This window comes from Oryza sativa, chromosome 11 (genome assembly GCF_034140825.1).
Source record: "Oryza sativa Japonica Group chromosome 11, ASM3414082v1".
NCBI classification, from domain to species: Eukaryota; Viridiplantae; Streptophyta; class Magnoliopsida; order Poales; family Poaceae; genus Oryza; species Oryza sativa.
The window spans coordinates 4,145,886-4,160,455 of record NC_089045.1 but is presented as its reverse complement, the minus strand read 5'-3'; the positions used below and the strand labels follow the sequence as shown (position 1 = coordinate 4,160,455).

The 14,570-nt window shown below is 40.3% G+C and overlaps 2 protein-coding genes across 3 annotated transcripts; both read right to left on the bottom strand.

Moving 5' to 3' along the window:
- Window positions 1-1,931: 1,931 nt before the first annotated feature.
- Window positions 1,932-9,091, bottom strand: LOC4349946 (uncharacterized). Its single transcript, XM_015759938.3, has 9 exons — window positions 8,837-9,091; window positions 8,474-8,672; window positions 8,193-8,378; window positions 6,412-6,603; window positions 5,237-5,458; window positions 2,993-3,199; window positions 2,355-2,756; window positions 2,207-2,276; window positions 1,932-2,130 (listed from the first exon to the last, which is right to left on the bottom strand). The coding sequence occupies exons 1-8, from the start codon at window positions 9,019-9,021 to the stop codon at window positions 2,226-2,228; spliced, it is 1,644 nt and encodes a 547-aa protein (XP_015615424.1). The 5' UTR covers window positions 9,022-9,091; the 3' UTR covers window positions 1,932-2,130; window positions 2,207-2,225.
- Window positions 9,092-10,576: 1,485 nt separating this feature from the next.
- LOC4349945 (short-chain dehydrogenase TIC 32, chloroplastic) lies at window positions 10,577-14,559 on the bottom strand. 2 transcript variants are annotated; one of them, XM_015759642.2, is made up of 8 exons: window positions 14,239-14,559; window positions 13,480-13,711; window positions 13,290-13,369; window positions 13,028-13,181; window positions 11,626-11,716; window positions 11,343-11,424; window positions 11,214-11,269; window positions 10,577-11,127 (listed from the first exon to the last, which is right to left on the bottom strand). In XM_015759642.2, exons 1-8 carry the CDS (start codon window positions 14,360-14,362, stop codon window positions 10,945-10,947), a joined length of 1,002 nt encoding a protein of 333 aa, XP_015615128.1. In that variant the 5' UTR covers window positions 14,363-14,559; the 3' UTR covers window positions 10,577-10,944. The 2 variants fall into 2 exon arrangements, with proteins under 2 accessions (XP_015615128.1, XP_015615129.1); XM_015759643.2 differs by having other exon boundaries at window positions 11,626-11,704; window positions 14,239-14,536.
- Window positions 14,560-14,570: the final 11 nt, after the last annotated feature.

Here is a 14,570-nt window from a genome sequence, read left to right as displayed (position 1 = left end):
AGCAATTAAGCTCTGAAAATTTCAATAAAATTCCAAAGAGTGTAATTATAATTTAATTATACAAGTTTGTATAATTTAATTATACACTTACCAACTTAAAAAATATCCAAATTTTTAAGGAAATTTGTATTTCAATTAATTACATAATGTAAATCTATTTCAACTTTTCCTTAATTTTCTTGTCTTTACACTTCCCGTTGCAATGCACCGGCACTTTTGCTAGTGTAAATTAAATTCAAATATCAATTCAATGATATTATTTTCAGCAAATAAAATTTAATTTATATTATATTTTTTAGTCAAATGTTTTAAATGTTAAATCTTAAAATCACTACCCCATAACCCCTAATACAAGTCGGCACTAAAGGTGCCGGAACAGCTAAAACCGGCACCTATAGTGTTATTCCCACCTCCACAGGCTGAAAATAAGAAAAAAGACACCTTGAATATACTATAGGTATCGGTTCTAGAGAAAAACATACACCTTTACTATATGTGCCGGGTTTTAAAAAAAATCAGTATCTTTGACGTATTATAGGTGTCAGTTAATTAAAAACCAACATCCATAATATATTATAGGTGCTGGGTTTTTTTAAAAAAAACGACACCCTATAAAACAAACTGAGCCGAGCTTAGAGCCATTTTTTTTCTTTTAGCGCACGGGGCGGGCATCGAGATAAAATACTGCGTAGATAAGGACGCCCCCCCTCCCCCCCACCTCCTCACTCGTCTCTCTCTCCCTCTCACTCCCTCTCGCCCCCGTCCCCTCCCCCTCTCTTCTCACTCGCCAGCAATAGAGGAGTCGGCGGATCCGGCGGTGGCGGCGGCGTCGGCTTTTCCCGCGGCGGATCTGGCGTACAGCGACGGTGAGCAGTGGTGGAGTCAACCTTCTCTCCTTCCGTGTCGGTCTTGTTCTGCAATGTTTATAGATATGTGATGTGGAGTTCTATGATGTTGTGGATTGAGATTTCGGGGCAACGCGGGGTGGATGCACTCGGTGTATCGAGCCTTTTTCTTTTGGCTCGCGTACGTCTCAAAGGTGTCGGTTTTGAAACCGACACCAATCACTCGAGTCATCGGTGCCGCCTCCGTGGCACCAGTTAGGAAAGTCGGCAACTAAGGCTTTGTTCGGTTTGGAGGGGATTGGGGGGAATAACTCCACACCGCAATAGGTGTAGAATAAATCCCCTTCAATCCCTCACTCATGGGATTAACCGAATAAGGGCTAAGGGGGTTTCCCAACCGACGCCTATCAGGTGTTCTATGGTAGTGAATGCATGCACGTCTTGTATAGTGAGATAAAAAAGAGTATAAAGGGATTGGAGATTAACTACGCTGGTTGTTGGTGGGTTGATTAATTGCTGAAATCCTACCCTCTAGTAAGGGGATTGTTCGGTTAATCCTTATGCAAAAGGGATTGGAGATCCAACGACGCTGGTTTGTTGATGGGTTATGAATTACTGAAATCCCAGGTTCAGGTAAGTAGATTGTTCAGTTAATCCCAATAAGAAAGGGATTAACTAAAAATTTTAATAGGTATAGAATAAATCCATGTCAATACTCATTGGGAAGGATAGTTCTATTATAGGAAATTCGCACGCACCAAGGAGTAAAAATATCATCGCATCTGCTAAGTGCAAACATTAATCTTTACATTCCATATATACAAGCGAAATGTTACATTATACCAAAACAATGGAAATGTTATATTTTACTTCTTCGTTGTCTTGGTATTATTTCCCTTTTAAACATAGCATCATCCATATTAGCATCTCAAGTTCTCTAATAAAAGAGAAATTTCTTCAGTGTTTTAATTCTGTGAAATAAGTTTTTTTTAAAAAAAAAATAATGTGAAGTATTTCCTAACCATGCATAACTTCGTTTACGGTTGATTAAAAAAAAGGAATTGAAGGCAGTAGAAATATCTAGACTTTATCCAAGTTAGCATATCTCTCGCTTTCTATTAGCTATGAGCAAAAGTTCTTCAACGTTATCCTAAGTATGTAAAACTTCTAGACATAGTAGTAACATCTGTACAACAAATGTGACACAATCAAGCTTCTGAATCTTCATTGGCAACTTGTCTTCAATGATAAACTTTGCAAGGCACCAGAGTAGTCACTTGTTTACCTACAGCCATAAATAATATTTAACGATGTTAAGCATATAGGGTGGAGACTTCTAATTGTGTTTGAGAGGTACATACCTCCTGTAATAGACATCTATCATTCAGGCCCTGGACAACATGAAAAGTAACTTGCAATCCAACGCGTGAACTATTGTTGAAAATTAAACATATAATTAGTATAACATATAAATTTGAATAGATTATAGAACACCAGCAATAGTTGTACCTTTGGTTTTTTAACAAAACTCCCCCAAACAATCAGCATGGTAAGGACCACGATCAGGAATATTGCAAGAAGAATGACAGTAGCATAAAACTGCAATCTTGTCCATGGACTCCATGGTAGAAGTCTTATGAATGCATAATACACTAATGTGATGCTATAAATGACAAAGTATAATGTCAAGCTTGCTACGATAGAAGTCCAAAATGGTCCACTTGCTAAGTGAGCAAAGACCATAGCCATTACGCCAGGTAATCCACACACCAACGAAACTTGAATCACAAGATCCTTCTCATATTCACCGAAATCAGATTGGCTGCTAAGCATTGATAGCAGAAACGCAACAATAAATGGTACCATACAAGTGAGCAGCGACTGAAAAGACTTCATAAGAACATCATTTTCCTGAAATTTAATTAAGAGTGTAAATTATTATTTTTTCTTGACTTATAAAAATAACATGTATTTATCCTTTACCACTACAAAGTTAAATTAAGAGAAAAACATAATTATTTTTTAGATTGGCGAAAATAAAGGATTATTTTCAATATTGACAGTCAAGAGATGTAATTTTATAATATAGTGAATTTCTAAAAGAATATAATGCAAAATTATCTGCATAATAAACAGAATTTACTTACTTTGTTCTGGAGCGTTTGAACTTGCTGACCATGTTGAGTTATATTTGCACTCATGTCTTGCTCTACTCCTATGATTCTTTCATGCTGATGGATAATAGAATCTTCCATTTTCACCAATCTAGAAGCGTTCTGCCTTTCTGCTGATTCCAAAACTTGAATCCTATTCTCAAGCAAATGAGCTTCATTATTATTGGTTTGCAGTTGTACCTGCCAAGAAAATAAGGATCAGCATATCCAGCAAGAGATAAAAAAGTGAAAGGTCTTATAGTAAGTCTTATGACACACTAGCTTGTTGCTGCTATCACCAAGGCCTATCACCACTTGTTTTTGTTAGAATAATTGGGCTAGGCCCAACTTATAATATTAAATCTCAAAGGCCCATAATAAATGTTGAGGATAATAATACCACCTCTGGATTTAAGCGAGAAATATCTCAACCTAAATAGGGAGTTATTGGAGGCTCCCTGTTGACCAGTTGAGGTGGGGGTCGGAATGCCACACGCGCGCGCGCGCGCCGGGCCGTGGGCGTGGGCGTGGGCGTGGGCGAGGCGAGGCGTCACGTCACTATCCTTTTGCAGCCACTAACCCACGTTCCCACGATTCCCTCCGCAACAGCGCGTCCACGTTCTTTCTCCTGATAGATAAGGAGGCCGCGAGTCCGATCCGACTTCTTCGCTTCTCCCCCGGTGTTAGTTTCTCCTTCTCCGTGCCTGAGTTGCTCTCGCTTCCCCGCTTCTGATCTCTTGCGCGCACGAGAGATTGGAAGGAGCAGTGCCTCCGAAACCACACCTTCGCCTGAGATCTGCACCGGGTAGGCGGGTGATCATGTTTTTGGGGAGTGCCTCCCGCACGACTGCTCATCGCCATGTCTGGAGTTGCTGCCGCCACTGCTGGCGGAGGTGGTACGCCGCCACCGACAGGAGCTGGATCTAGATCCGGAGCTGCTGCGCCAGGAGGAGGTGCCGTGAACGACTACAACAACGGAGGCAATTCTGCCTCACCATCCAGCGGAGGGCCATTCTCGGGGTATAATCTTCTCCTCCTGCTACTGCTGTTAGCGCTATTCCTGTTCCCATTGTTAGCGCTATACTATGTGCGCTATGTTCTTGTTCCTGTTCTACATGATGCCTCTAGCATGTTATCGCGTTACTGGTATGTTCATGTTTCTGACATTCATGATGCGCATAGTATGCTACTGGTTACGTTAAGATCACCCTACACTGCTTATGCCATGATCATTGTTTCAATTTCTTGGATTAAAATATGCCGAATAATGACTATATTTCCAACAGTTTTGACCTCCTCAACGCCATCACCTCATAAAGGACAATGTCAACATGCTGTCACAACTGCAAGCCGCAACGCCTTGATCAAGCAATACTGCTTACTCTACCACATTGTGTTGGACAATGCTATGCAAGTCTTATAATGTGCTAGCTTGCTGCTGCTGCCACTAAGGACTATAAACATTTGCTTTGACCTCCTGAACGGCATCATCTCATCAAGGACAATTCCATTGTCATGACTAGCCCTTGCCAGTGATTGCAATTTCAGAAATTTCTGAAATTCGGTAATTTCGTCCCTCACCGGCAAGCACATATCTCGCCCGAAATTTTCCCTTTTTTTCATTTTTTTTGTGAATTTGATCGAAGTTTATCTAAATTCATTCAAAATTTCAAATAATTTCGGCCAAAAAAGTACTGAAACTTCCGAAATTTCAGTTCTTTCAGCCCCCCTCCCCTCCCCCGACAAAAACCCCAATTTCGAGAATGCAAACCCTAGCCCTTGCAGCAGCCTTCAGTGACTCAGCGCGCAACCGCCTGAAGTCTGAATATAAAGTCCAAACCATTCCAATAGCACCCTAAATCTCCAGCCTCCTAGGTGCCACAGGCTGACAAGCACACAACGGTGCTACTCCCCCATGGGACACTAGAGCTCTTATTGGGTCATGACAGTGCTGCATTGATGTGCTATTTGCGTGTGCTTAATGTTTGCACACAGGCGTATGGTGAATTAATGATCTAATGAGCTTTCCACGGTGCTTACACCTGTTCTTACAGCTGTAAGGATATGGACTGCATAACTGATCCTAGAAATTTTCTGTGACCCCACCCAGCACACCCCTGGGTCCGCCCCCTGTTACTACCACATTTGCAAGCCCCAAGGCCCACATTTTATACAGTAAGGAATTTCTAAAAATTATACAGGGCAAAATGTTAGGCATAATAAACAGAATTTACTTACTTTGTTCTGGAGCGTTTGAATTTGCTGACCATGTTGAGTTATATTTGCACTCAAGTCTTGCTCTACTCCTATGGTTCTTTCATGCTGATGGATAATAGACTCCTCCATTTTCACCAATCTAGAAGCGTTCTGCCTTTCTGTTGATTCCAAAACTTGAATCCTATTCTCAAGCGAATGATGATCATTATTATTGGTTTCCAGTTGACTGGTGTTTGATTTTACCTGCCAAGAAAATAAGGATCAGCATATCCAACAAGAGATAAAAATGAAATGTCTTATGACACACTAGCTTGTTAATTGCTGCTGTCACCAAGGCCTATCACCACTTGTTTTGACCTCCTCAACGACATCACCTCATAAAGGACAATGCCAACATGCTATCACAACCGCAAGCCACAAGGCCTAGATCTAGCAATATTGTGTTGGACAATGCTAAGCAAGTCCTATAACGCACTAGCTTGCTGCTGTTGTCACCAAGGACTATAAACATTTGCTTTGACCTCCTTAATGGCATCACCTCATCAAGGTGCATGAGCGGCTCAGCAAGCGACCGTCTAAGCCCGAACCTGAAGTCCAAACCATTCCAGTGCAGCACAGCTTAAGGGTCCTAATTAATCTCTGGCCTCCTACTTGCCACAAGCCCACAACATTGCTACCCCCAATGGGATACTAGAGCCCACAGCATTGCTACCCCCAATGGGATACTAGAGCTCTTATTGGGTCATGACAGTGCTGCATTGATGTGCTATTTGAGTGTGCTTAATGTCTGCATGCAAGCATATGGTGAATTAATGATCTAATGAGCTTTGCACGGTGCATACACCTGTTCTCACAGCTGCAAGGCTATGGACTGCATAATTGATCCTAGAAATTTTCTGGATGCCCCCGGCACACCCCTGGGTCTGCCCCCTGTTACTCCACATTTGCAAGCCTCAAGGCCCAGATCAAGCAAGACAGTTAAATGCCAGCCTCTGCCTAGATCGACAATGCTAACCTGTCACTATGGGCATTGATTCCTGAATTTGAACAGATCTATTTGTTTCTGGGTCGCTCCTTTTTTTTCCAGAATATAAAGAGTAGCATTAACCCAGCATTATGAAGCATCATTTTTTGCAGAGGCAAGCATCTAAAAGATACAATATCAAAATATGAGCGCTAGTAAACAACTTGCTTACCTTGACCTGAAGTGATTGAACATGTTGAGTACATTGGCTTATATCCTGTTCTAGTGTTGTGATTCTTTCTTCGTGATGGTTGATCGAATCCGCTAGTTTTTGTTGTGTGAAGGTGACATGTCTTTCTTTAGATTCAAAAGCTTTGGCCATATCATCAAGATTATCCTGCATCTGTGTGTTGGTTGATCCTACCTGCCAAGATGGTAAATATCAGCATATTCAAGTATTCAACAAATAACCATAAATATCCAGCATTAGTTTATGTTATATTGTACAAGTACTAATGTGCATGGTGCCTGGCAACCGTTGCTCAAAATTGCTACTGTTTTGACAAGCATTGGTTTGCTGCTAAGTGACCCAAACCCTAACAATGGGTTGATGGCTGAACTTGTAAGTACATTTTTTGTTGCAAGTAGCCAAGTAGCAAGTGCATTTTCATGGGAACAACAAGATAAAAGTGATACATAACATATTAGCATTACATCCTTGCCCTTCATCTAGCCATAAATGCTCTGTCCTGGACTGAAAAGTATGGCAATTAGAGGTATCAGCCATCAGGACTCGCACAATTCATTTGCTCTGAATTTCGAAGATCACAGTTCAGATATCTTGCGATTGATTCAAATCCCCGTGCATTCCAGCTCCTATGGTATCGCATATATGAATTTTATTTCCAGCCTTTTCTCATTGTGACATTGGCGATGTCACTCTTTCCTTTGCTTTTATCTACATGAACAGATGTCCTAAATATTCTATGTGTACAATCAATAACTTAGTTAATGAAGAAAATTCATAGATGTTTTTGCTATTCACTGTTATACTCACCAGGGAAACCTAAGCTATGAACTAATTATATATTGTCAGGTTGTGAGGAGATCCAATTAACCACCCTTTCTTCTTTTTTTTCTAGATTCATGACATAATGAATTTGATATTGTCACATGCAGTAGTCAATAAGAATTCTGGATCCTAGGGTTAGGTTCTTGCTTGTGTGCTACAACTACACCATTGCAGCTCTAGAATTTGGATGCAGCTTTAGGAGGTCACCGGCAACAGAAACGTGACATCACCAGTGCGACTTCAATCTGCGGCCTATCCCTAACAAAATTTCCACGAGATCATGTTTGTGGTTTCAAATCCACAATTTATTTGTTTACAATTTGATTCTCGGAAAACCCCTTCAATATGCATGCATTAGTGCCCCAATCAAAGAACTTGCATATAATCAGCCTTTTTTTTCTTAAGCAGAAGCAATTTTCTGAAGATGATCAGCCCTCAGTTTTCAAAGTACTTAACAGGACCTGCGTTTGTTCACCTTGGAGATGCACCATATTGTCAAAATAATATTGTTACAACGGTATCTTATAAATTTATGATAAATTGATAATAGAGATACAGCTCCCATATAATTTTCACTTTTTTCATTGGCAGATTTCTAAGGTACACTGCTACTCTTATACAGCAATGGAAAGATCAGCACAATGCTGACAGATTTCTAAGGTACATTGCTACTCTTATATAGCAAAGGAAAGATCACCGCAAGGCTGACAGATTTCTCTTCAAGGATATCCTATGGTTCTCAATTTTCTGGTTTCTCCACTGTCTATGTATTATGCGTTCCTTGAAGCTACAGATTGATAGTCATAGCTGCTAACTGTGCATGTGAAAAGGTAAATGTTAAATATGGGCATTTTTTTAAGTGGTTTAATTAGTTCATATTTATCAATACGTGCAACTGATTACTAGTAACTATAAAAGCATAAGCTACAACGCTAGCTTACCTGCATCTGAAATCGTTCCATCTCTTGAGCAAACTCATTCATCTTCAGCCCTAGCATGAAGTTGTCTTTTTCTAACTCGTCCACCCTTTCCTTAAGACTGTATGCCAAATTCTTCAATTTGGAATTGTCAGATCTCAAAGTCGAATTGGCCTCTTCTGTCCATGAAAGTCTTGTAAGCAATTTCTCCTGCAATATGTTTTTTCTCATGCTCATGTATAAGAAACAAAAGTACAATATGAAACTAGGTTTCAGAAATCCTCTTGCTGAACACAAGAAGAGACCTTGTAATATTCTAGTGATGCGATTCTCTCTTCGAGTTGAACCAGGCTGTTGCAGTAAATCTGCTCTTTTGACTCCAACTCACTGATCTTGAGCTCGTGGGACCTCAGAAGATAAGTGATCTCAGTTACACCTCGAGGCCCTGAATTTGAGAATCCCAATTCCATCCATGCAGTTTCAGTTTGGGTCTCGCAATTCTCACTGCAGGGTTAAAAAAAATGGAGAATCAATAGCACGATGTGCACGAAATCCCAACCAAAACCCGCACGAAACCCCCACCAAAACCCCAAGACGATCGATACGAGGATCGGCGAAGAGGAGGGGAGGAAGGAATGGAGCGAGCAGCGGAGACAGCACACACAAACCGTTCATCCTCGGAGGACGACGACGACGACGAGGGCGGCGACCGCGAGAGGGACGGGGACCGCGCGCGAGGGCTCCAAGGCGGCGAGCGAGAGCGGCGGCGCCCACCGGCGGAGGAAGCAGCCGCGTCGCCCCGCTCCCGCTCCCGCCCCGGAGACGACGCCGGTGGAGGCTGCAGGGCGGGCATTGCGTGCGCCGCCGCGCCGACTCCAAGCGACCTCGGGCTCCGAGAGGATTTGGGGGATTTTGGCCGCGCCGCTGCTTCGTAGAATCCAAATTGCTTAATTAACTAGCTTAGCTTAATTACAGGATTACTTGCGCTTAATCCATGTTCTTAGTGCCCAGTGCTTAGTGTTGCTCTCTCCCGGAGTCCCGGTCCCAGGCGTATTAGAGAGCGCGGTAATTAACTACTAATACAAAACAATGCGGTTAGTGTTGCACTTTTTGACACGTCAGATGCCCCAGGCCCACTGGAGGGCCTTTTTTTTTTTACACCCACTGGAGGCCCATTGGACCCTCTATAACAGAACTGATGATAAGTTTTTTTTATAAGAAAGAGAGAGAGAAAGAAAAAGACCTCTTCATTGTATTATTATTATTTTTTATTCTTACTCACAAGTAGGATTACAATCTTGTGCTAGGAAATTTACAAGTTTGAAAATAGTAGTGTATTTTAGCAATGATTATTTAAATTGTACTCCGATACAAACTTTTATTTAGTGTAAAAAAAATTATGCTAATAGGTCTATATTTCAAAGTATATCTAATAAAAAAATTTTATGATGAATCAATAGCAAAGTATAATTGAAAAAAAAGGTATAATCTTAAATATTTTTTAAAAAATTGCCATATATAAATATTTGAAGGAAGTATAATGCAAGTGATTACTATGATGGTTTACTTATATTACATATCTTAAAATAATACTCACGCAGCGTTATTCAATATTAATTACAAATTAATAGCGAAAATGCCTGTAGCCTAATGGTTATAAGAGCCTCAGTAGCACCATAGGTCCTGGGTTTGACTCCTCATGGGAGCGAATTTTCCAGGATTTAACGGCTTTGTGCTTTTAGTGGTAGGCAACGTATCGTCAATCTCTAGGATGGTTGTGCTTTTAGTGGTAGGCAATGTATCGTCAATCTCTAGGATGGTGCTTATTGTAACTTCGTCAATCTACAGGATGGATTTGCTGGCCTAGTCTTTGAAGATGCTCATAGTGGTAAGGTTTGTGCGTAAAATTACAAATTAATAGTTTATTTTCATATTAATACTTAGAATAGATATATCTCGTAACTTCCTTTCATATGACCAGGCTCATAAAACTTCTAAAATTTTGAAGGAAAGTTTAATTCTACAGAACTGGTGAGTATACTAGTTTAATTCTATGGTATACTATACCATTGTATGAACCTTCCCAAAAACTTATGTACAGTATTTTTTTTAAAGCCTCAAGGATGCTTGCCCTCTTAAAAAAACAATAAATATCACTGCTTAAAGCCTCAAACCTCACACCTAATGTCAGAAAAAAAAAAGAATACAAATGTAGGCGGCGGCGAATCTAGAACGAAAAATACAAAAATACCGGGTGTCATATACCTATCAAATATATACTTCCTCCGTTTCACAATGTAAGTTGCATTTCTCACATTCATTGACATCAATATAAATGTGAGAAATGCTAAAATGACTTACATAGTGAAACGGAGGGAGTAGTATATTACACTCTTTACGTGCTAACATGAGCTAACACCAATGGGATTATAAAGTTTAGAACAGTGTTATACCCTGTGGATTCGCCCCTGAATGTAGGGGTACAATCGTCATCGGATGACATAGTCACACTCACATAGCTAATAGTTTAGAACAAGACATATTCAGTCTTGCCTAAAGGAACAACCGAACAAGTTTAGAACAAGACATATACTAATAGTATACTTAGGACAAGCAAAATTTTCAGTGACATATTCAGTCTAGCCTAAAACCGATGCCATTGCTTTCATGGTTTCGTACTTCCATTGCGTCGCATCCCTCCAGCTCCAGTCCACCAAACTCTGCGCACTGCGCTCCTTCCAATGTCGCCGCCGACTTCAGGTTCAGGTCGCTACCTTCACTTCTCCTTCAGCTTCTGATCTCCACTGGTAAGTTCTTCACTGAACTCCCACAGCTTCTTTGCTAGCTCTGCATCTCTTGCAACAGCCGTCGGCGTAGCTTCGTTGCAGTCGGCAAAGTATTTGCCGGACACGTCCTTCAATCCAGGATGCAATGCTAGATAACAGTTCGTCGCAGCTCCCTGAAATATTGATCATTTCTTGGCATTGATCATTTGGGCAGAGAATGCTGTTGTTCGTTTAGTCAGGCTTGCTTTTCTATCGTTACCTGAGGTATGCTCTTCAGAAAAGGTTTCATGACTGAGAAGATTGATATAATCAGACCTGCAGAGGGAGCATTGTGGTGTGTCAAACAGTTGGTTGATGGAAGTTTTTGTTGAGTTTTTGATTGCATTACTGTTTGTCAGGATGTGGCGAGGGAGGTTGGTGGCGATTACTCCAGGATGCAGGGAATTTGCAGTCAGATTGCATCCTTCTTCCTGAAATATAACAAGAACTCCCTGAGTTATAGATAATAAGAGTGCCAAGTTGTGTTCGGCTGGAGCAGCAAATCAAGATGCAGAAAATTGTTGGAAAGTGCATTTCTAATACTACTTTTAATGAAGGTTTGCTTTAATGAATATAAATTTTCTGGAGGCTTCTTTTCTTCATGAATCATTGAAATGTCCGAGATTACAGACCTGAAAACGCCTGGATAGTTCATTTGCATGGAGAATATTCGCTAATTTGGAATGTCCATATGCCTTGAACGGACGGTACCTGAAAATATATCTATTATATATCCATTAAACTTCCTACAAACACTTCCAAACCGCCACGTGGCGCTCTAATAAATTAGAGAAATCCAAGAAATTCTAAGAAAAAAGCAAAACATCCGACCGTTAATTTTCATTTAAGATGGTAGACCCATTATTCTTCACCATTAGATCTTATCTTAAAAAATATCCTAAAACCCAATCCATAATCTCCTCCCACCCCTAACCCACCACCTCTCAGGTGGCCCTCAAGTACGTACGAGACCTCCTCTCCCCTGACGTACGTACGTACATACGTCTCTTCCTCTCCTGTACTTCCTTTTGTCTTGCCATTTTCCATTCAATCTACCAATTTTCTACCTAGCAAAATTCAATATGTAAATAAAAGTAAATTCTCTAAATGATTATAATTTTTATATTATATTTTATTTATCTACATTGGCCATGTTTGGATATACAAGAATATATCTTTTGGAAAAAAATCCTATCTTTTACATGAAAAATAAAAAGTAATTAAATATTAAATTAATAACATATATATGATCTTCGCTCCTCTCTCCTTGCTCACTTTCTCCTCCCTATTTTGTAGCTAGCAACTCATTATATAAATAAAAAGAGTAAATTTCATAATACTATATCTATCTATCTATCTATCATATACTCTTTACGTCCCAGAATATAGGATGGGTCTCATCCTATCCTAGGTTGTTACATTCTAGGACAGAGGCAGTACTAAAAGTCTATTAAACTTTCTACAAATGCTCCTAAGCCATAACGTGGCGCTCTAATAAATTAGAAAAATCCAAGAAATTCTGAGAGAAAAGTAAAACATCCGAGATGAACCACCACACCTAAGACAGCTAAGGTGATTTACCAAGGTCATCACGAGTGTCGCAGCAATACTGATTTGCCAAGGTGAAGATGAATCAAATCATCAGTGTATAATGTTTGTTTTGTTAATAACACTTCAATTTTAATTTGAATTTAATTTATTAAACATGATTTATTAACAAAAATAAGTCTACTTTCTTTCTCGATAACTGGATGGATAATTACTCATAGGGATGAATTAAATATTTTGTTGTATAAAACTAACAAATAGCTTATAAAAATTATCAAAGAATATCGTTGAAAAACAATCGTAGAGAAATACTTTTTTTGAAATTTGAAGCGTAGCATATACTGTCTGGTTAATATTCCAATCTTATAAATTTCTTGAACACAACTTACGATACATGCTACCTTCCTAGTTTTATAAAATAGTAAGAACGTTGGTTCAATTTGCTGTACTGAGTCAGCCTGAAGAACACAAATGCAAATTACTAACTTCGACTTGTCGTTCAGCTTATCTAGATCAAAGCATGAACCATCGCTTCCTCGATGCGAAATAGAAGACACGTTTATGATCCTGCCCTGCAAACCAGTCTCTTTAGCCGTGGCTTTCATCTTGTCGAGAAGGAGATTTGTCAGCAAGAAATGCCCTGTTTACAAAGTAAAATTTCAGAAGTGATTAATTCATCCGGTATCTCTTCGCTTTGCTCCAAGAAATCGGTATCTCAGGTTGCCAAGCTTCTATACAACATACTTACCAACATGATTCGTTGCAAATTGAAGCTCAATCCCATCTTTGGATAGTCCAAAAGGGCAGGACATTACCCCTGCATTATTTCTTCAGAGAAACACAGAACAAAAAATGACTTGTCAGTGAATTCAGTAACACAATTTTCCATTACTGAAACTTTGCAATTCAGTCAGTGATGCCGAACTGTTCACACATACATGAGGACGTTCAGATGCCTATAAGACGAGTTGAACGATTTTGCGAAGCTGCGAACGGAGTCGAGGGAGCTAAGATCCATCTCCATGACATGGAGCTTTGAGCTGGGGATTTCCTCTGCAAGGCTCTGTTTCACCTTCATGCCACTCTCCAGTGTCCTTGCTGGTAAGATCACCTCTGCTCCCCTTAGTGCAAGGACCCTAGCTGTCTCCTTTCCTATGCCATTTGTTGCACCTGGTATGTACCAAATGGATCACATGATGGAAGAAAGAATGAAATAAAGATGAAAATTTGTAGGATCAGGGTATTTGAATTTTCGATTTTCTTCTTCTCTCAGATATTTGAATTTGTGGTATCAGCTAGAATTCTATTGGTACAAAAGCTGATTGAGAATGGAGTTTACCAGGTTTGGGCTACCAGCTAGTTTTCAGTTGTTTTTTTTTTTTGAACGATCCGCAGCAGACAGCGCGAAGATTCATTGAATTGTTTTCTTTTCAATTGTTTTCTGAACCTTGAGTGGAATTGGCACCATGCTTTCAGAAATTCAGAATGGTGTGTACCAGTGCTGCACTACATTCTTACCGGATGAATCTACAAACTATACAAATTCACCTCTAAATTCAAGTTTCATACTCATATTTATCCAATAAACTGTTGGACAAAATCCCGGAGTCCTATATATACGGACGCTGATAAAATGAAGGGAAAAAGGAAATCAAGAACATTGTCAAAGACATGAAACGGCGACAGGCCGAGCAAACCTGTGACGACGACCGTCAGGCGGCTGGCGTCGACGCCGGCGGTGACCTCGTCGGCAGTGGATGCCCCGCCGAAGCCCGATGGCCCATTGCGCCGTCCACACAGCCATCCCCAGCTAAACCCCATTCCTCCTCCTCCTTGTTCTCCTGAACTACAAACTGGTCAGCAGCCGAAGTTTCAGAGAAATCAGAATTGTGCAGAAGCAGAAGTATTTGTTGCCGTTCTCCATCTGGGAGGAGACAGTGACTTGTGTGGCGCACAGTGTAACACAACTTCACACATGACAACACCGGTCGCAGTGTTCTGAATTTTTGTCTGAAGATGCTTTTGTTTG